This window comes from Kryptolebias marmoratus, linkage group LG18, assembly GCF_001649575.2.
Source record: "Kryptolebias marmoratus isolate JLee-2015 linkage group LG18, ASM164957v2, whole genome shotgun sequence".
NCBI classification, from domain to species: Eukaryota; Metazoa; Chordata; class Actinopteri; order Cyprinodontiformes; family Rivulidae; genus Kryptolebias; species Kryptolebias marmoratus.
The window spans coordinates 5,487,857-5,507,232 of record NC_051447.1 but is presented as its reverse complement, the minus strand read 5'-3'; the positions used below and the strand labels follow the sequence as shown (position 1 = coordinate 5,507,232).

Here is a 19,376-nt window from a genome sequence, read left to right as displayed (position 1 = left end):
AACACCTCCCTCCAACTTCCTACAGTATTAACCCCAGGACAAGTCACTAATGTAAACACGCACCAGGTGCGCGCGCTGTCGGAACATCAAAAGGACGAGCTCGCGTTCGCCGGGAACTTGGCGAAAAGGGGCGCGTGCTACTCACGTTCCGAGGAGTTCCTTAAAATTGAACATCTTCTTGATGTCGTCGACCTGCTTCTTCCACGTCTCGCCGCCGCCGGTGTCTCCGTTCTCCCGAGCCATGTCGCCCGCTTCCCCGGCCCGAGTCCGGCCGCCGACACGCTCTCTCCCTGTGGGCTGCGGGAGTGGGGAAGGATGCGGAAGAATACGGTTAAAACCCCCTAAAAAAATAAAAGAAGAAGAAGAAGTGGAAGAGGGATATGTAAAAATAAAACTCGGAATTAAAAAAAGAAAAATAGCCGAGCGTCCGAGGAGTCCCGGAGGTTTGTGCTCTGCTGCAGCTGGACCATGTGAGTCCTCTGGCAGGTTACTGTACCCCTGCCTCTTCTTCCTCCTCCTCCTCCCCCTGTGTGAACAGTGCAGCTGTCAAGTTCACCGTGGTATCACAGTTCATCTGTCTGCTCTTTCAAAATAAGATCTTCGTGCCGCACTAACCTAAAAGTGAGTCCATTGAACGTTACAGCCACTACTTTCACCAGTAGCTAGGGGATTCTTCAGAGAAAATAAATTTCCTTATCATCATTATCAACGTCATCTTCACACTAACAACTCTAAATCACTCTCCAGTTTACAATAAAAAAAACTTCAAACAAAAACCACAGTAAAAAATAGGCTAAAATACTATATGACATATTAGGAAACTCCTTCCTCTTCCACCTACTACTACTACTAGAAATAATAATAATAACAATAATAATAATAATAACATTTGGTTCAGAATTCGTGCCTTAGAGCACCACCTTCTTTAGTTGTTGGGAAGAGAAGCCAGCAGGACCCATTTTACGTGTGGGAGCTGCCATGTTGTATTTTTGGAACCAGAGTCTGCTCATTAGGGATGTATGTCCAGGTTGGATCCCACTTCTCGCACAAGCACCGCAAGAAATTGCCACCTGCTCCCCACAACCCTTAGCAGGATCAAACAGGTAAAAAAAACTAAAAAACAAACAAATAAAGACCAGCCAAACATCCAACACAACCAAATTATCTTTGTAATAAATAAATGTATGGATAGGGTGAGGAGCTCAGAATTGTGTTGTTGCTCCTTCTCATCTAAAGAAGTCCGCTGAGGTGGTTCAAGCCTTTGGTTAAGACGCCTCCTGGGCACCTCCCTTTCTTGGTTTTAGGACATGTCCCGCTGAGAGGTGAACCCTGCACAGACCTCACTGGAGGGAATATGTGTCCTCTCTGGCCTGGGAAAGCCTTGATGTCCTCCAGGAGGACCTGGAGAGTGATGCCAGGGAGAGGGACATCTGGGGTTTTCTTCTGGACCGTTCCTTGTGGGTTACCGACAAGGATGATCTACCGGCAACTGAATCAAAATAATTCATTTTCTTTCAGACTATTCCTCCAGTCAATCAAAGGTTTCAGCCTGACTTGACGACTTTAAAAATCCTTGATTTTTTTTGTTTTGTTTTGTTTGTTCTCAGATCAAAAACACGTCAGGTTAAATGGGCATTTTAAATTGCCCTCAGATGCAGAAGGATGAGTGGTTGACTCGTTTGTGGTCCCTGGCGACCTGTCCAGGGTGTACCCCGACATCTTCCCAGTGACCGCTGGAGATGGGTAAAAGCTCCCCACGACTCTGAGGTGGGTATCAAATAATGGATGACCTTGTTCTGTTTATCCTCCATTTCTGGAGCCGGTACCATTATTTATCAAAAACTACCTGCTTTTATTTTGAAGACAATCTCTACTCTTTCCTGTATCAAGCTGCTTAACTGTACCTAACTTGACAGAAAACTTAATGCTACCTGCAAGTGACTTAACAGTTTATTGATGGATCCTCAGTGGTACTATGGGCTCCCCATTCTTCACAACAAAGTTTTATTTTATTTTATTTTATTATTATTTTTTTTTTTTTTTTTGGGGGGGGGGGCCTTCATAATTTGTGACTATTTAGTCCACAAATATATCAGAGTTTGGTGTTACTGTTGCAGAGTACATGGTTTTAACTCTAAAGGCAGATAATGGGAGGCTACTCATCCATCTTGTGTGAGAATGTGTCTGGCCAGTACACTAGAGCAGTTAATTCGCAGTGCACCAACTTGCTGACAACCGCCACGCATTTGTAAGTGTTTGCAATCCCCAAAGGCGTCTGCATGATTCGGCACAGCTGTCCTGGGATCAGGAGTGACCCCAGCTGCAGCTACTCGTTCACCTGGGTTAAAAATGGCCCCGGATAACAGAGGCTTCAGTTCGCCGAGCGGTGGCGGATCTGCGGCACTGCGACAGCTGCTGGGGAGGCTAAGGTCATCTTAGGTCACGTCGCACCTTACGGCAGCCACACTAGACAGTTCCTGGCCCTGTTACTCCTCTCTGTGCGCGCATTATCCCGTGGAAACAGAGGGGGGAGGGGGAGGCCAGTGGTGTTGCAGCCTCAACTCCTCATGAGTATTCCGGCTGCAAACTACTGCAGCTCTTCCTCAGCAGCAGCAGCCGAGGGAAACTCCTCTCGCCGGCCCCTCCCTTCCACCCCTTTTCTTCTGCTCATCCTAATCCTTTACTTCGAGTCAGCAACTCTCATCTCGACTGATGAAAGATGATTACCCAGCTGCAGAGGCAAGAGGAGGAGAGGAAGGCACCAGGGATGGTTAAACACAGGATGAAGGTCAGGGGAAATGAAGGGTTAAATAAAGGACTTTGTCTTTACTGCTTGAACACTTGCATTTGAGTCAAGGCAAACAAATAATACAGTCAGCTGCGTGAATGAATGGAGCTACATGGGAACCAAAGGGATGCTTGTTTCTGCGTGGCTGACAAACTGAGGACTAGATCTCTTCCTAAATTAAAAGCATCTCCCACTGTGACACTGCAGAAATTCTGTTCGTCTGATAAACAATCCACTTACCCCCTTGGGTTAGAGTCCAGTGTTGGGTTCATCATCACCATTCGTCAGCAACAGAATGCAGGACAATCTTACTGACGAGTTCAAATGTTGGTCTTCTGCCTTCGTTCTGCTTGTTGCTTGTTCAACTTGACGACCAGCCAGGCTACTGTTGGGAGGGGAGTTTTCACTGCCAATTAGCTGTCTCTTCTGTCAGGTTTTTTTTTCCCCACTAACAAACTTGAACTCCGTCTTTGCAGACTGCCAGAAGCTCTTCGCTGGCCGAATGTTTTAGTGGCTCTCTCAAAGAGCAGAACAAGGTCGTCATCCACAACCAGCTGCTGTGGGTTATGTAAGAGTTAAGTTTCCATGAGGAAAAGGGCGAGAAAGTGACAAAAAACGCCAATAAACCAGGGCTTAGAGGGTGGAGACTGAACTTTTAGCGTGAACTCGGTACCTCGAACATGTCAGCAAGCTGTAGCCTCTTAGAGAGCAACAATAGTGTTTGTTTTAGTCCACTGCATGACTTCTCCGCTAAACATCATGGAAAAATTTATTCTATTTTGACCAGTATGTTAGATGCCTTTTATGTATAAAATTAACCAAAACGGACGCTTTTCAAATTAGGTGGCTAGGACACTCAGTTTCGATTGGGACTAAGATTATAGGGGGTGAATTGTCTTCCGGACAAAAGTTCAGATGTTTGGTTTGGAACATGGTTTTGTTGACTCAGAGGAGTGAACTTGGTCTGGACCAGACTGACTGTGACAGATTAGTGGATTCTCCTGAAACAGTTGTCCCTGCTGGTCCTATAGAATCTGTAGCTGGCTCTCCTGCTAGAAGTGGCATGGCGACAATAAGAAAAAAGGAAAAAATAAAGTTTGTTTGACCTTGCCTTCCTCACAACAAAAATAGATATTAGCTTTACCAAGTTTAAAAATTAGACAAATCCCACACAGATTCACAAACAACGTATGACTAATTATAGTGTTTCGTTAGTTATTTAGCAAAAAAAAGTTAAACAGAAGTCATAAACACAAGCGCTCATGACTTTAGCATTTTCTAGAATAACCTTAACTGTAACTTTAAAGTGTTCTTTAGGACTTTATCAGTCGTTCACATTGTTGTGGAAGAATTTTGGCCCACTCTTCTTTCCAGTGTTGCTTCAGTTTTTCCAGGTCTGCAGATATTTGTCTCTGCCCAGCTCTATTAAGGTTCCACAACAGCATTTTATTCACATTAGGGGTCTGGACTTTGACTGGGCCGTTGCGACACCTTTACTTTTAATGATATTTTTTAGCCATGCTGTTGTAGATTTACTACTTCGTTTGGGACCGTTGTCCTTTTGCATGACCCAGTTTGGGCCGAACCTCAGCTGATGGCCTCACGTTCATCTCTAAACTATTTTGGCGCAGCGGGGACTTCACGGTCGACTTGGTGGCTTTGAAACAAGCCCACGTCATCAGTCTTCCACCACCGTGCCTGACAGTTTGTTTGAGGCGTTTGTGTCGATTCAAATGAAACGGGGAGCATTTAAGTTTGACCAAAATTGCCTACGATCTCCAAGTCAAACTAGGACGCCTCCCTCATGTGTGGACGGTATGTTAGCAGCCAGATTTCATATTCATAATAATGATTGGCATAAAACATTCACGCACTTTGTGCCTTGCACATTGTTTCCTGTCCACAGCGGTTCACCCGGGGAGCTGTAACTCTCAACACAGTGGCACTCTCCATCTCCGTGTAATTGCTCCATCAATCCAGTTTGGGAGGGAAAATAAATAAATAAATAAAAATGAGCTGCCCCGTCCCGCATACACACAACTCATTTAGCTCCCAGCGTAATGAGAACTGTTGCGTAAAGGCACAATCAATTTCTTATGCGCTAGTTTACTGCACCCACCAGACTGACAGCCACTCAATATATGACAAGAAGTTTAATGGTGTTTTGTTGGGGAGGGGAGAGGTTTTGGAGCAAATGTCCACAGCGATGCATGATGGGGGAAAAAAAAAAACGGGACTCAGAAAAAATTAATGCCAGGGGCAGATGGGAGCGATAAAAGTGTGTCCAAACTGCTCCGTGGAAATTGGCAGGGAGAGGTGGAGGAGCAGGAAAAAATCAAAGGGGACTACAGGACGAAGGGCGTTAAAACACACAAGCGGCACTGAGCGTTTGAGTCTGGAATTCATTTGAAGTGCAGAGAAACTAATCAGTGCCATTCAGATTTGGGAGGGGCTCTATAAAGCACATTTACTGCAAAGTGTAAAAGCTGAATTTTTCTTTTACAGTACTGTAATAACGCTGCTCTGCACACGCTTTAAGCAACACTGCAGAGGTCTGCGGCGCAGGAAGTCAAAAAACCGAACAGGAAAAAAAGATCAATTCTTAAATAGGAGTTGTTAACATGATTTGCTGCTTTAACAAGTTACGGTAGTCTAGCGTTTGAGTGAATTATGGTGCAAAACAAACAAACAAACAAAAAAAAGTGGACAGAGGCTCAACAGTTACTTCATGCAAACATTATATGAAGAGCTGATATCACTGCAGAGTACTCTCCTCCTCCTCGGATTCTTCCTGCTGGCTCTTCTTCTGTGAAAAGAAAAGACAGATACGTTACCAGAACGATGACCATAAACGGCTAAATATGCAGTTAATGGCTCAGGCGTGACCAAAATTTGTGATTACCTTTTGTTGTCATGGTGACAAAACAGATATGGACTTTTTAAATTGTTAATAAATTAAGGAGCCAATAGGTGAAGTAAAAAAATAAAAATAAAATGTTCTTTAAGAATCTAAAGAATACAAAAACCTGGAAGAATGTAGTTAGCCCATTTGCTTTAATGTTGGATTATAAAAAAAGCACCAAAACTGAACAACCTTTGAGCACCATTAAAATGTGGTGTCTTGGTAAACCAGATCAGCAAAAATAAATAAATAAATAAAAATAAAAGAGGCCAAAAGTAACACAGAAAAAGGATTATTATTTTTTTATCTTTCTAAAGGAGATCAACCATGACAACAAATATAACACAACAAAAAAAAAAATAACATCAACCCTAAAAATATGCAAAGAATGGGTCTGGGGGAGTGTCGAAGTTGAAGCTTCCAGACGGTAAACACCACGGCGAAGACGTCGGTTATAAACGAGCTGCGGATGTTGTTCTGGTTTCAACTTTTCTATATTGTTCTGTCACAGGAGATTAGAGGAACAGAAAAAAAGGTGACTTCTGTAGTACTATACTGGATGATTTATTAGCACTTGTGTTTGTGCCTCAAAAAGAAATCAATTACACACCGAACCGTCCAACTTCTAAGTGTGACCATACTGGCACAGTGTTTGTATGTTTAAATAGAACATGATGTGAGAGAAGAGAGTGGGCATTTATGGAAGGTATATATAACTGAGGAGCTGCTCAGGGACTACAAAGGATAATGAAAATATAATATCTGTATAATAATATTTAGAGTAGTGTAAAACAAAGCTGATTTTAAAAATAAAGAATATCAACAGAGATGTGGTTTAATGTCCCTGTAGAGCTATAGACTTATTATTATACTAGACAAAGTGTTCCTGCTATCTCTAGTTGTTGGGAATTGAAGCCAGCAGTTTTAAAAATGCTGCCATGTTGTATTTTTGGAACCAGAGTCCGTGCACTAGCGATGTGGGGCTTTAAGCTCCGCCTACTGTCGTGCACACAGCTTTCTTTTAAGCATGAAATAATCAGATTTTGTCAACTTCTGTAGATCCCTACAAAAGGAAGTCATCCTTCAACATTTCTTGAAAAATGTTGGGAGTTCATTTTGGCAGCTGATCTATCTACGGCAAGAAAAAAAAAACGTGTCCCTTGCGCACGGACACAGGAGTACCAACCAGTTTGAGGAAGTCGATGAGTTTGTAGGCGTCTTCTCCGGTGGAGAGGTCGACGAAGTCCCGAGGGATTCTGTAGCTCAGACAGGGACTGGGCTGCACTGTTACCTCGCTCGTAGTGTAGCGAAACGCCGGGCCTTCCTGCGAGGGAAGGTCAGCCCTCCTTAGGCTTCAGAGAAACGACAAACCAAGCGTGTCCGGGGGGGGGGGGGGGGTGTCTGTGTGCTCACCAACCTGCTGCTGCTGTCGGGCGATTTCTCCCCCGGACGTCAGCTCGTCCCAACTGAACAACAGCGAGTCCGTCACCTCTCCGAAGGCGTTCAGGTCGATGAGCCACACCCTGCCCTGAAACACCCCACCCCCACCCAGATGGCATGTAAAAGTAGCTTTAAGAGTTTCTGCTTGAAAAGTGATAAGCAGCACACCGATGTCCACGTGTCACTGAGGGTCTTGAATAGCGAATGTTTGTAGTTTTCGAGATGTGTATCCTTTAGAGTTAATGTTGTTTGATTCCAAGAACTAAAGCATCGAGAGAGACACTCAAACAAGCTTTTCTGATAGCAACCTTACTTATGACTAGACACGTCCACACACCAAAATGGAAGTCTGTACGGCGCTTATTTTTCAAGCTATCCACCTCACAAACTTTATATAAACACAGCCATCTTGTATTTTGACCTGGCAACCCAATTTTCAATAGCAATCTTACTTATGCCTAAGTCTGTACGATGCTTATTTTTAAAGTTATCCAGCTCACAAGGTTTACAGATATATGGCGGTGGTAGTCTTGGATTTTGACCTGGCAACCCAATTTTCAATAGGGACCTTACTAGATGCATCTACATGCCAAAATGAATGTTGGTTCGGCACTTATTTGTCAAGTTATCAAGCTCAAAAGGTCATGGAGGGACGGAGTGTATTTCCAAGATGTAGTGAGTTACCTGGCAGTCTCTGTAGACATCAAACACAACTGTAAAGCAAAAAGAAGACATCCGGTTAGATAACTTTCACTGCAAGAACGCCTCAAAATTAAATATTAAACTGGCGACACTTCATTAATCTTCCCCTGTGTTTACTCCAGATGATTAGCTCATTCATAATGATTAAAATATAATGACTTTCTCTTGCTCTGAAACACACACACACACACACACACACAAAAACAAAGCTGAAGCTCACAGTCTTCGTCCAGGAAGTTGTACTGGATGTGCTGGCTGAAGAAGTCCTGAATGGCCTGAGAGATAAGCTCCTCCTGCTTCAGGATGTGGTGGTAAAACTGCGTGTAGTCTCTCTGGGAGATCGCTGCGAGATCACACACACACACACACACGTGCCATGAGTGGAGCTCAAATTAGATTCTTTAATTGCCTCAGAAATTAGCCCGATGAAAACAGGCACCGGGTCAAACATGGCCATACTTGGCTCATTAAGGCTGATGCTTTTCATATAAGAGTCATTTTGTTTTGTTTTAATTCTATTTTTAAATGAAGTGGCAGCTGACTACTTTAAAAAGCCCAACTTGACGCAGCTGATTTGAGTGTGTGAGGGGTGGGGGTGGGGGTGGGGGGTTACCAATCAGCTTGTTTTCTTTGACGAAGCAGCGAAACTCTCCGCCAGGAATCAGTTCGCTCCACTTTCTCAGGACCAGCTGAGGAGAGAGGAGCAGCGCGACGGTTAAAATGATTATCATCGAGCATGACAGCATGGCAGATGTCCCAAAAGACACAATAAAACCAGAGGATTCTGAGCTTGGATGATCCTGCCCTTTCCTGCAGAATAATGCAGTTTTTTAAGACACAGGAAGGAGACGGGTTCTGTGCTCTTGACTTGATCGTGTTTTGGTGTAAAATGTGTGAATCAACCCCAAAACTAAAGCAAAAGACTTTGTGAGGATGTTGCTGAAGCTGGTCAGAGAGTCATTATCCACAGAGACAAAGAGCTTCATGTCCTGTGGTCGGATGAAACTAAAGTTGACTTGTTTGGCCATAATGACCGTTGTTATGTTTGGAGGAAAAAGGGGGAAGCTTGAAGCCTGAGAACACCATCCCAACTGTGACGTACGGGGGTGGCAGCATCATGGTGTGGGAGTGTTTTGCTGCAGAATGAACTGATGCACTTCACTAAATAGATAACAAAGAACATTATGAGGAAATACTGAATCAACATCTGAAGACATCAGCCAGGAAGTTAAAGCTTGGCCACAAATGGGTCTTCAAATGGACAATGACCTGAAGCATGCTGACACATTAGATATAAAGTGGCTTAAAGGGAACAAAGTCAGTGTTTAGCAGCGGCCATTACAAAGCCCTGAAGATTTGAGGGGCAGAACTGAAGGCAGCAAACCTGACTCAGTTCTGTCAGGAGGAATGGGACAAATTTCCAGCAAACTATTGGGAGAAGCAAAACATTTGACCCAAGTCATAGAGTTTAAAGGGTTTAAAGGCAATCCTACCAAATGCTAAGCATATATGTGGAAACTTGGGACTTTGACGAAAGCAATAAAAATTCTCTCTCTCATTATTCGGGCATTTAACAAACAAAAATAATTTGGGAACTCCTGACAGACCTAAACCAGGAAAGGTTTAGTCTGATTTAATGTCAGACTGTGTGAAAACCAAAGTTGTGTGTCTTTTTGATGCGTGTATGTAAACATCTGGTTGCAGCTGTAGCTCTCTGACAGCCTAACTTGGAGAAATAAAGTTTTTGTCCAACAGGACAAGACAAGCTAACAGCTAACCCGAGTGGAGCCAAGAGCGACGTGAATCGCCGCTCCAGTCTCAAGGATTTCATGGTGATTTATGTCGCTGTATTTCAATCTTTTTTTTTTTTTTTTAACATCGCTTTTAGTTTTGCAGAAACAGTAGCAGCAACAGCCTGGCTGTGGCAGGAATTTTCCCCCATTTCATTTTCGAAATAACTGACTTTATGAAGAACAAAATACCTCATATTTGATGACAGGATCAGGGGAGTCTTGGTCACTGCAACGAAGAAATCTGCACAGAAAAAACAAACACAGTGAATGAAATGAGTTCTTCTGAACACAAGCGTGTTACGAGGGTATTTACTTTGCGACATTTTCATTAGTAAAACCACGTCACATTGATTTCCCTGCACGTACAAATACACACACTGCAGTAAATCTCTCTCAGGGTTGTATGTTTGTCACAGCAGACAGTGCCACATAAATCTACGCTCCGGCCATCTTTTCCCGGCCGTCACTTGTGTTTTGTTTTTTTGTTTTTTTTACAGCTGATTGTTATTGACCGGCTCCGTTTTCAGCACTCCGCTCGTCTGAATGCAAAACAAGCTCTAGTGTTGGCGTTGCCGGACGGCGCCGCAAACTTACGGTTGGGTGAGGTCGTGAGCGATGAAGTCGGAGCTTTTGAAAAGCAGAAATATATCGCTGAGGCTGCTGCACTGGAGCGAGCTGTTCAGAGCAATCCAGTTTGCATCCTGAGAGGCAACAGAAAGCACAAAAAGGTCGGCTGCGGTGCAAGAAGCAGCAGCTCCGAGGTGAAACGGCACCAGCCGGTTCGGGCGTTTTACCCCGCATATGTTTAAGTCGCACTTTTACGGAATAAAGCAATGAGGAATAACGACCGAGGCGCTTGTCTTTCATCGTAAAGCAGCAGCTGAAGGGCAGCTTTTTTACCCGCGGGGCGCTCCAGTTGAGTTTGGGGAAGACGCTCCCACCCAGGGAGTTTATGGCCTCCAGCACTTTGGAAGTGAATTCTGGGAACTCGGGAGCCTGGGAGAGATAGGGACAAGCATCGAGGACGTCAAGTGACCCATAACTTATCAGTAAAAAACAAAAGCACAAGATATATCGAAGAAGATAAGAAATAGTAGCATCATATTCATAATCCCTTCTCCTCAGAAACATTTACAGCTACTATAGTAATGATAATGCAGCACAGACTTCAGCCTTTTTGGACATTTACAGACTCCTACACGCACAGTTCATTAGAGCATGGAATCTACTTACAGTGGCTGTGGTGGTCGTCTCATCATCTGACCACTAGAGGGGAGTAAAGAGACGAAGCACAGTTTAAAAGTGAGAATCACCAAGAAAACCAACATCTGTTTGTTAAAAAAGTATTTAACCTTCTTTAAATTTAATTTCAATTGGGTTATAAAACAACAAAAGCCCTTCTGTCGATCACCTCAGAACACTGTTAAAACCAATATTATTGTCTGAAATAATATTTTTGCCTGTGTCTGTCTCATCAACCACTGATTAACTTCTGGAGTCGACCCAATTTGACACAGCTAATCAAAGCTAGCCAACCCTAAAATGGCTATAATTCAGTCAATGTTACAGCTATTGACCTAAAATTGGTGTGGCAGTAGCTGAGACTGATCCCCAACCTATACTGAGAGCACTAACAGGTCGCACAAGATCTGTGTTCACAACTTTATTAACCATTAGAGTCAACTCTCTTTGTCTGTGAGCAAAAATATATTATGAAGTGCTAAATTAACTAAATCTGAGCTTGCTGGCTATAAAAAAATATACATATAATACAACGCTTATCTTGAAAAACAACATTACTACAGTACGGCATGGTGGTGGCAGCATTGTGGTGTGGTGATGCCCTTCAGGTGCAGGGCCTAGGAAAATCCAGAACTAAAGGAGTGATGGACAGTGCAAAAAAATAAAAAATAAATGCAGATACTGCATTTAAACCTGAATTACTGTCTTCAGCTACGTTCACACTGTTGGCAAAAGTGGCAAAAATCACTTTTTTTTTCCCCATATCTGATTTTTTTACGACAATCTGAGCGTGACAAGTCTGATTTTTTTTTTTTATATCTGCCCCAGGTCATTTTTATATGTGGTACTACACACTGGACGAAGCAAGTACAGCAGGTAATAATTTTGTCGGCTTTGCCTGCATAACAACATCAGAACTGATACACAGATGCTAACATGTGTAGCGTCCATATTTACTTAAAGCTGCGTGCGACGTCACGTCTTTTTCTGCGGATGTGAGTCACTTCAAGGCCGTAGACTCATGACCCTGGAGTCTGACGACAGTCGTATTTAAATTATAATGTGAGCAACTAGTCAAAAAAATAAAAAATAAATCAGATCTGAGGAACTGAGCATTAAGACCTGCAGTGTGAGCGTAGAGTTAGAGGTTTGAGACAGGAACAGATGTTGTTCTGAGCTGGAACACGCAGCTGTGTGACGGGTTTAAGGAGATATTTAAACGTCCTGTAATGGCTCCGTCAAAATCCAAACCTAAACCTGATTGGATGTCTCTGGGAGGATTTTAATATGACAAACAGGAAGAAGCTGGAGCGGTTTTGTTTTAAAGAATGGCCAAAAAAATCCCTGTAGCTAAATGATTCAAACTCACAGAGACACACCAGTCTGAAATTCCAGCTGTGATTACGGCAAATTTATTAGCAGGTGAACACATTCATTTTTGATTTCTTGACTGTTTCACAGCCACGTCTGCCACCTTCAAAGTGTCAACATGACAGCTTCAGTATTTCAGGTTAGCTATAACTATGAGTTCTTGTGGGCAGGAAGATCTGATCTGTAATTTTACTTGTTTTTTTTAAATACATATCAAATTTACCATTTCTAGGTCTCTGTGAAGTACAGCTTTACAGAGTTTACCTAAATCTGAGTGGCTTGTTTACAATGGCCTGTGTCAGAGACGTTTAATCCTTCAGTTCAGCTCATGACAGAGTGCAGCTGACACATGTTTGCCTTTAAAAGAGGTGAACTTACCTGAACATCTTCCTCTGCGTCCGAGTCGCTGTTGGTAGTTTGGATGGGCTGCGTGTTGTGATCACTGAGAAGAAAAGAAGAAAAGAGACAGAGAACAGCTGTGAAATTTAAGGGCTGGCTTAGAATCACATCATAATCCCTGAATAAAAAACCTAAAAGAGTCTCAGTTGGGTTTCACAACAAATTAAATAAAAATATATTTTATATGTGTGCTCTGCTGTTCTAAATGTCTTCTAAGCTCTGAAAAAGATGTATGTGTGCGCGTGTGTGTGTCTTTATACCTTCCAGAGACTACCAGTGTCCCATCATCCAGTAAATAGTCTATTACATTCTTTGGCAAGGGAAGAATTAGACTAAGAAAAAAAAACAGAACAAATATCATTTATAAAAACACAAACTAAATGATATACTATCTAAAAGACAAGCGACAAGAAAAAACAAAAGAAAGTTCAGAAGAATCTACTCTGACTCAGACTTTACCAAATAAAAACGAATTATACTGATATAGTTTTACTTGCGCTAGCTAAGGTTAGCTGTGTTCTACTACAATATCAATAAACAGACTTTTTCTTTTCTTTTTTAAGCAGATGGTGTCTACCTTTTTATCGTGTGTTTCTTAAATATCGGATACCAAACGGAGAACTGACAGTTGACAACTTGCTCCTTCTTCATGCTGCAAAACGCTGTTCAGGAAATGTGTCCATCCGTAAATGTCATCCGACTCACCTGATAATTAAAAAAAATATATATATATATATTATAAGACTCTGAAATTGTAAATTACATTAGAACTATCAAGAATATTACCACCTGTTTGTATCTAGCTAAAGTTTAGCGGGGTTAACTTGATTTATTTTGCTAATAATTAGAAGAAAATCGGGTTATTTTAGGGGGAGGCATTTTTTAGTTGCACACAAAACAAAGAAATGACGCAACCGACAATTTGAAACAAAGATCGTTTATTTTTTTACATGAATTCACTCCTTTATGATTTTTCAAACTTTTGTCTTTTCGATAAACCTGATGTAAACTTAACATAATTATTTAAGCTAACGTTGTCGTCAACTACAAATATTCCAAAAGAGGACGAGTTAAACTTTTTGTATTTTCCTCATTCAATAGTTGTTAAAATATACATAATATACATTAAAAATGTGCTTTGACTAAGCTGCGACTACTAAAACTTTGTCAAAATACTGTATTCTTTTTGTGAATATAAAAAATACACCAAAAGCTATTGAAAAAATAAACTGTATCAAATAAAAATTGTTAAATGAAATTCAATCATCGAATTTTAATCCTTCATGGTGACGTTTGTGACACCGGGAAGTCCTCCCGGGGTGATGCATCGTTGCAATAAACCCTCTCTGCTTGCTCCTTGCACTCGGCTGAGGTTTCACGTGAGTTAAGTTTAGTTTATCTCAATTTGCAGAACAGTTAAGAGTTTAAAGGACGAAAAACTGCGACCCATTGAGGTGATATCACTTATAAGGCATTAGCTTTTGATAATTGAACAGAAGAGAATACAGGCGAGCCTACTATAGAGACATAAAGGGGCGAAATGCGGCTTCTGGATGATTGGTTATTGCAGCTTTCAGTGCCTCGTCGCTCAAACGCTAAAACATCTCGTAGTTTCGTCATTTGTTTACAATCTCAGCTGAGCTCACGGAGCTGATGTCGAGTTTCCTACCGTGGATTTCTAACCCCAATTTCCTCCGTGTTTTTAAATTGAACAGACAGTGAACATGAGCAACTCTGAGGACCCCAAAGTGACCACAACACCACACATAGTGAAAGAAGAGGTTTGTATTTTTTTATTATTATTTTTTCCAAATCATTGCAAGACAAGCAAACTGTGTTTTATGACCACACCAACGGGATGTAAAATAAAACAGAGAGAAGTGAAGTTTTGAACTATGTCAGTAAATTTTGGAGATCCTAAATGGAAGACTGTACGCCTGGCTCTTGACCCAGCATTTAGACGTAGCCCCTCCTGAAACCCTTCATTTCTGCAGGACGCTCCCTAATTTGGTGTTTCCGTGCTCCCTGTTGGCTTTTTGTTGCAGATTGGATTCACGTTGCCTCTGTTTTTTTGTGTTCCAGCTCCTGGTAGAGGGGAAATGGGTGAAGCTGGAGAAGACCACGTACGTCGATCAGGCTGGAAACACCAGGTGCTGTTCGTTGTCTGGCCGCTCCTTCTTCAGGAGAAAAAAAAACAAAAAAACGGGGAATCTGTCATTGAATTTCTTTGTGTTTCTGTTAAGGGTCTGGGAGACCGCGAAGCGAACAACCAGAAGGAGCAACACGGAAGCAGACGGTCGGCGTTTCGTTTCTTTCCCTTTGTGTGACACGCTCCATCAGGTTGGGTGTAACTGTTGTGTGTCTGTGTGTGTGTAGGTGTGGGAATCATCGCTCTGCTGAAACGCACGCTCCATAAAGACTGCGTGGTGATGGTGAAGCAGTTCCGACCTCCTCTGGGATCCTTTACTCTGGAGTTCCCTGCTGGTCAGAGAGTGCTTTATCGTTTTCCACCTTTTAGTCGAAACAGCAACTTAGATAAAATTGTTCAGAAAGATCCATCTTGTGTGTTTGTTTTTTCTTGTGTTCAGGTCTAATTGACAAAGGGGAGACGGCGGAGGCAGCCGCACTGAGGGAGCTGAAGGAGGAAACTGGCTATAAAGGGGAAGTAGTCGGGGTGACTCCAGGTACTTGATTGCGTTAGCTTGCCTGTCTGAGTCGTATCTTATCTCCTGCTGATGTCACTGAGGTTGGGGGGGGGGGGGCGGCTCGTGCTGATGTCTGTCGTGACGTGTGCTGCTGTGATTGCAGTGACCTGCCTGGACCCCGGCCTGTCGAACAGCACCACCCACACCGTCCTGGTCAACATCAACGGAGACGACGTGGAGAATATCCACCCAGTCCAGCAGCTGGGTGAGAACACTTGCCCGTTGAGCTTTCAGCCACAGCTTTCAGGTTTGAGATGCGATGATTAAGAACAGATCAGACGTCTTGGAGTTTATTGCAGAGTCCACCATTGGTGACATTCCAGGTCCTAGAAGCCAGTTCCGCCAACTGGGGGTTGGATCGGACCGTCGAGGCCTCCGACTGTCACCCAGTCTAAAATGTGATGGTCCCTTACGGTGCCACAGGAAGTTGTTTTCTATGTAACTCATTTGAGCGGTGCCTGGACAGACCCCAATGGGCATGGACAAGTCCGTCAGGTGTGTCCCAGCAAATGTCTCTTTTTTGCCTGGCTCATAAGCTGTGGTCCTGGTATCCTTAGTTGGTACCTTGATCATAAAGTCAATGCACTTAGGGTGCATTCACACCAGCCTTGTTCAGTCCGCTTTAATCAAACTCCGGTTCGTTTGGGGGGGGGGGTGTGAACGTGCAATCGAACTCTGATGTGGACCAAAAAAGGTGAATCCTGGTCTGCCTAAAAACCTCGGTCTCGGTTCGGTTGAAGTCAACTCTGGTGAGGTTCAAATGCATATGTGAATTCAAGTGGACTGGAGACCGCTCCAAAAGCAGGAAGTGGACTACAGCACAGGGCCTTCTGGGTAATGAAAACCAAAACAAACATGCGTTTCTACCACTAGCGGGAGAAATGGCTCGTGCTCAGATGTGGAGTGAAGAGGAGACAAAAAAGACAAAACAGAAATCCTAAAACCGCCACTCCATTTTTGTTTCCTTTTCCGGAAGAAGGAAGTTGCGCTCAGAGTCTTCTTCAGAGGTTTTTGTGTTGTTTCCTTCAGTAGTTGTTGGTGCAGCGCCACCACAGTTGAGGGGGCAACAGGTCGCTCAAAGGGTTTGGCTCGATTGACTCAGTGCAGTGTGAATGAGAACCGCAGCAGCTGAAAATGGAACAAATGTTGCAGTTTTGGTCTCCAATCGAACCGAGTCTAACAGACTATCAGGTGTGAACACAGCCTTAGTCAAACTCCTCACCCAGAGCCAGTTTGCCCTGAGAGACCCTACAGTGGGCAAACTGGCCTTAAAGATTTGGTTGATTGGGAGGAGCTGCTGCTCCTCTGCGTCCAAAAAAGCCATTTGAGGTCGTTTGGGGAAAAAAACGCCGCCTTTGGACGTGTCTCACTGAAAGGAGGCAGTGGCAGTCCCAGGACTTGCTGAAGAGATTAAACTGTATCTCTCAGCTGGTCTGGGAACACCTTGGAATCCTCTCCAGCTTGCCGAACTGACCCACCTGCAGTCCAGATCAGTTCAAAATGGCTCACTCAGTTAGGTGCAGCTTCAGATGTTTTCCCTCCTGTCAAACTGGTGCGATAAAACTCTTGGTGGTATCAGTGATTTTCTAAGAAAAAATATTTTTTTTGTTTTTGTAACTTTAATAGTTTTTAAAATATTTAACTTTACCTAAAATAAAAATCCCCATAGAAATGCATTCAGATTTCTTGGATTCCTTCACAAACTCTGCTTTGGTTTTATTTTCTTGTGGTTCTTTTAGCTTTGAGCTACGATTTTGCTACTTTTAGCTGCTTTTTTATTTCTTTTAACTGACATTTTGTGCCCTTCTAATTTAGCTACAGTTTTCCTAATTTTTGCTCCTGTTTTGCTAGCTTTAGCGTTAGCATCTGTTTTTTATTTTTAGCTTTAGCAACTGCATTGACACTTAGAGCTACTGTTTTAGCTAATGTTAAAATCTGTTTTTGTTACTTTTAGTAACAGTTTAGCTACTGTTGTAATGCATTTAGATTTTACTTAGTGTTCTTCTGCTCTTTCAGCTTGCCTTCTGCTCATTTTCGCCTTCTGTTTTTAACAGTTCTTTTAAAGCTTCTTCAGTAAGTCAACATTCACATGACATTTTTGCAGAAAACGTTTTATTTTTATCGCTAGGTTTGATTTATATTTTACGAAACGTTATGACTGCATGAATCAGGCTTGTAAAGCTTTCACTTTTCCACTATTTCTGTCAGAACGGCTTGTAGATTTAAGAAAGTAACTCACTGTAAAATGAGCGTTGCTCTCTTGTGGGTTTTTTTTGTCCTCCACAGGTGACGGAGGTGAGTCACATCGTCTTCATTTTTAAAATACAACCTTCTCGCTCCAAGCCCGAATGGTCTTTCACAGCCTAACCTCCTCTGCCCAGAGTTTGTCGAAGTTATTCTTTTGCCGCTCGACGGGTTCCAGGCGAAAATCGACGGTGAGGCTCCCAGGAGCACTTTCGACCCCGATCTGCGGGAAGTGCACTCTTGACGAACCCTCGGCTCGTTTGTTTATTTATTTTTTGTCCCAACAGATCTGCTGCGGAGGGAAAAAATCGTGGCCGACGCCAAGGTGTACATCTTTGCCATGGGCATGGCTCAGGCCTTCTTCAAGCCGAGGGAGCTGCCTGTTCTGAAACAGTGACGAAAACGCTGGGAGGTCGAACGCGGCTGGAAAGCTGACGATTCCCATTTTAAATAGGAATTATTTGTTTAAATATGTTTAAATATGTGTTTGAGCTCCATCACAAAAAAATAGCATTCCTGTCATGACAAGTAGCTTACAGACATTTTAGGAAATTCAGACTTGAAATCTTCTCGTTATTTTTTATTTGTAGCAATCAGAGAACATTCCTGTAGAAGTACTAACATGTGGTTGAACCTTTTTGACTCGGCTGTTGTGATGACTGTAACGCACACGGAGGCTGTACGTGTGGGGTGGGGGGGGTGTTTCAGTACTGTACAACTTCACTGCTACATTGATTAAAGACGACTACAACCAAGCTTCAGTATGGTGCGGTTAACCTAACATTACTGTGTTGTTACTGGAAACTACTGAACAATGAATAAACACAACCCTACCTTTGACTGGAGGATGTGCTTTTGTCTCAAACTAATCGCCTGGATGTAATGGAGTAATACTTTTAGGTTGTGGAACAAATCTTCAAAAACAGGTACCTATTAAAGGGCTACCATTCCTTCAATGAATGCATGTCATCTTATGCTGGGAGGAGATGAAGTTACATCAGTTTTTGGTCAAAGCCTTGAAAATAACATCATGCGAGATCTCGTGATCCATCAGTGTTTAGAGTATGTGCTGGGCGTGACTCTCAACAACTACCACGCCAACGTTTAGCTCAATATCTGTAAAACCAGCTGAGTTAGAGCCATTTATGTGTTGGCTGAGGTCAGTTGGCTGCGGCGTCTGTCTTGTACATGTGCATCCAATGATTGCTTTCTGAGAGTTTCGCTAAAATTCATCAAGTGGTTCATGAGATATTTTGCTAACAGACAAAACAGGGTTGATGCCAAAGTTTGAGGCAAAGATGTTGCACAATAGGTTGCTTTCTGAGTATGTGTTGGGGATCAGTCTCAGCTACCATCGCACTAAAGGAGGATTAATCTGCACATCCACTCCAAAGCCAGTACCAATGTTATGCCCAAACAAAACAAATGCAGAAAAAATGACCCAATTTCAACAACTTAATTATAAAACCCTAGAGGAAATTATAAGTCAATTAAGCTCCCGTTCCTGCTGTCTGGATGTCCTACCCACACATTTCTTTAAGGTTTTGCCTGTTGTTGCCAATGGTTTGATCCAAATAGTGAACTCATCGCTGTCTTCAGGTGTTTTCCCCCAGGCTTTGAAAACAGCAGTTATCAAACCATTGATAAAAAAGAACAATCTAGACAAATCACTACTGCAGAATTACAGGCCAATCTCCAACCTCCCATTCATCAGCAAAATTATTGAAAAAGCAGTTTTTAAACAATTAAATAACTTCCTAACAATAATAAATCGCTTTGACTCCTTCCAG

The 19,376-nt window shown here is 42.7% G+C and overlaps 3 protein-coding genes across 6 annotated transcripts in view; 1 reads left to right on the top strand and 2 right to left on the bottom strand.

Moving 5' to 3' along the window:
* The window catches only part of camk1da (calcium/calmodulin-dependent protein kinase 1Da), a 70,968-nt gene extending 69,660 nt beyond the window's left edge, over nucleotides 1-1,308 (bottom strand). Inside the window, exon 1 of the mRNA XM_017432583.3 lies at nucleotides 146-1,308. Coding sequence (XP_017288072.1) covers nucleotides 146-243 — 98 coding nt within the window. The 5' untranslated portion in view covers nucleotides 244-1,308. The remainder of the gene's footprint in view (nucleotides 1-145) is intronic.
* A 3,614-nt stretch (nucleotides 1,309-4,922) lies between these two features.
* cdc123 (cell division cycle 123 homolog (S. cerevisiae)) lies at nucleotides 4,923-13,327 on the bottom strand. 2 transcript variants are annotated; one of them, XM_017432554.2, is made up of 13 exons: nucleotides 13,215-13,327; nucleotides 12,898-12,969; nucleotides 12,617-12,680; nucleotides 10,859-10,891; nucleotides 10,526-10,621; nucleotides 10,220-10,326; nucleotides 9,815-9,866; nucleotides 8,446-8,521; nucleotides 8,053-8,175; nucleotides 7,815-7,843; nucleotides 7,108-7,218; nucleotides 6,877-7,014; nucleotides 4,923-5,594 (listed from the first exon to the last, which is right to left on the bottom strand). In XM_017432554.2, exons 1-13 carry the CDS (start codon nucleotides 13,286-13,288, stop codon nucleotides 5,544-5,546), a joined length of 1,026 nt encoding a protein of 341 aa, XP_017288043.1. In that variant the 5' UTR covers nucleotides 13,289-13,327; the 3' UTR covers nucleotides 4,923-5,543. The 2 variants fall into 2 exon arrangements, with proteins under 2 accessions (XP_017288043.1, XP_017288044.1); XM_017432555.2 differs by lacking the exon at nucleotides 12,898-12,969.
* A 629-nt stretch (nucleotides 13,328-13,956) lies between these two features.
* nudt5 (nudix (nucleoside diphosphate linked moiety X)-type motif 5) lies at nucleotides 13,957-18,426 on the top strand. 3 transcript variants are annotated; one of them, XM_017432559.2, is made up of 10 exons: nucleotides 13,957-14,016; nucleotides 14,353-14,418; nucleotides 14,720-14,787; nucleotides 14,881-14,933; nucleotides 15,014-15,121; nucleotides 15,226-15,321; nucleotides 15,446-15,547; nucleotides 17,629-17,637; nucleotides 17,724-17,777; nucleotides 17,874-18,426. In XM_017432559.2, the coding sequence occupies exons 1-10, from the start codon at nucleotides 13,960-13,962 to the stop codon at nucleotides 17,981-17,983; spliced, it is 723 nt and encodes a 240-aa protein (XP_017288048.2). In that variant the 5' UTR covers nucleotides 13,957-13,959; the 3' UTR covers nucleotides 17,984-18,426. The 3 variants fall into 3 exon arrangements, with proteins under 3 accessions (XP_017288048.2, XP_037837014.1, XP_017288047.1); XM_017432558.2 differs by having other exon boundaries at nucleotides 13,990-14,091; XM_037981086.1 differs by lacking the exons at nucleotides 17,629-17,637; nucleotides 17,724-17,777; nucleotides 17,874-18,426 and adding an exon at nucleotides 15,666-16,357 and having other exon boundaries at nucleotides 15,446-15,589.
* Nucleotides 18,427-19,376: the final 950 nt, after the last annotated feature.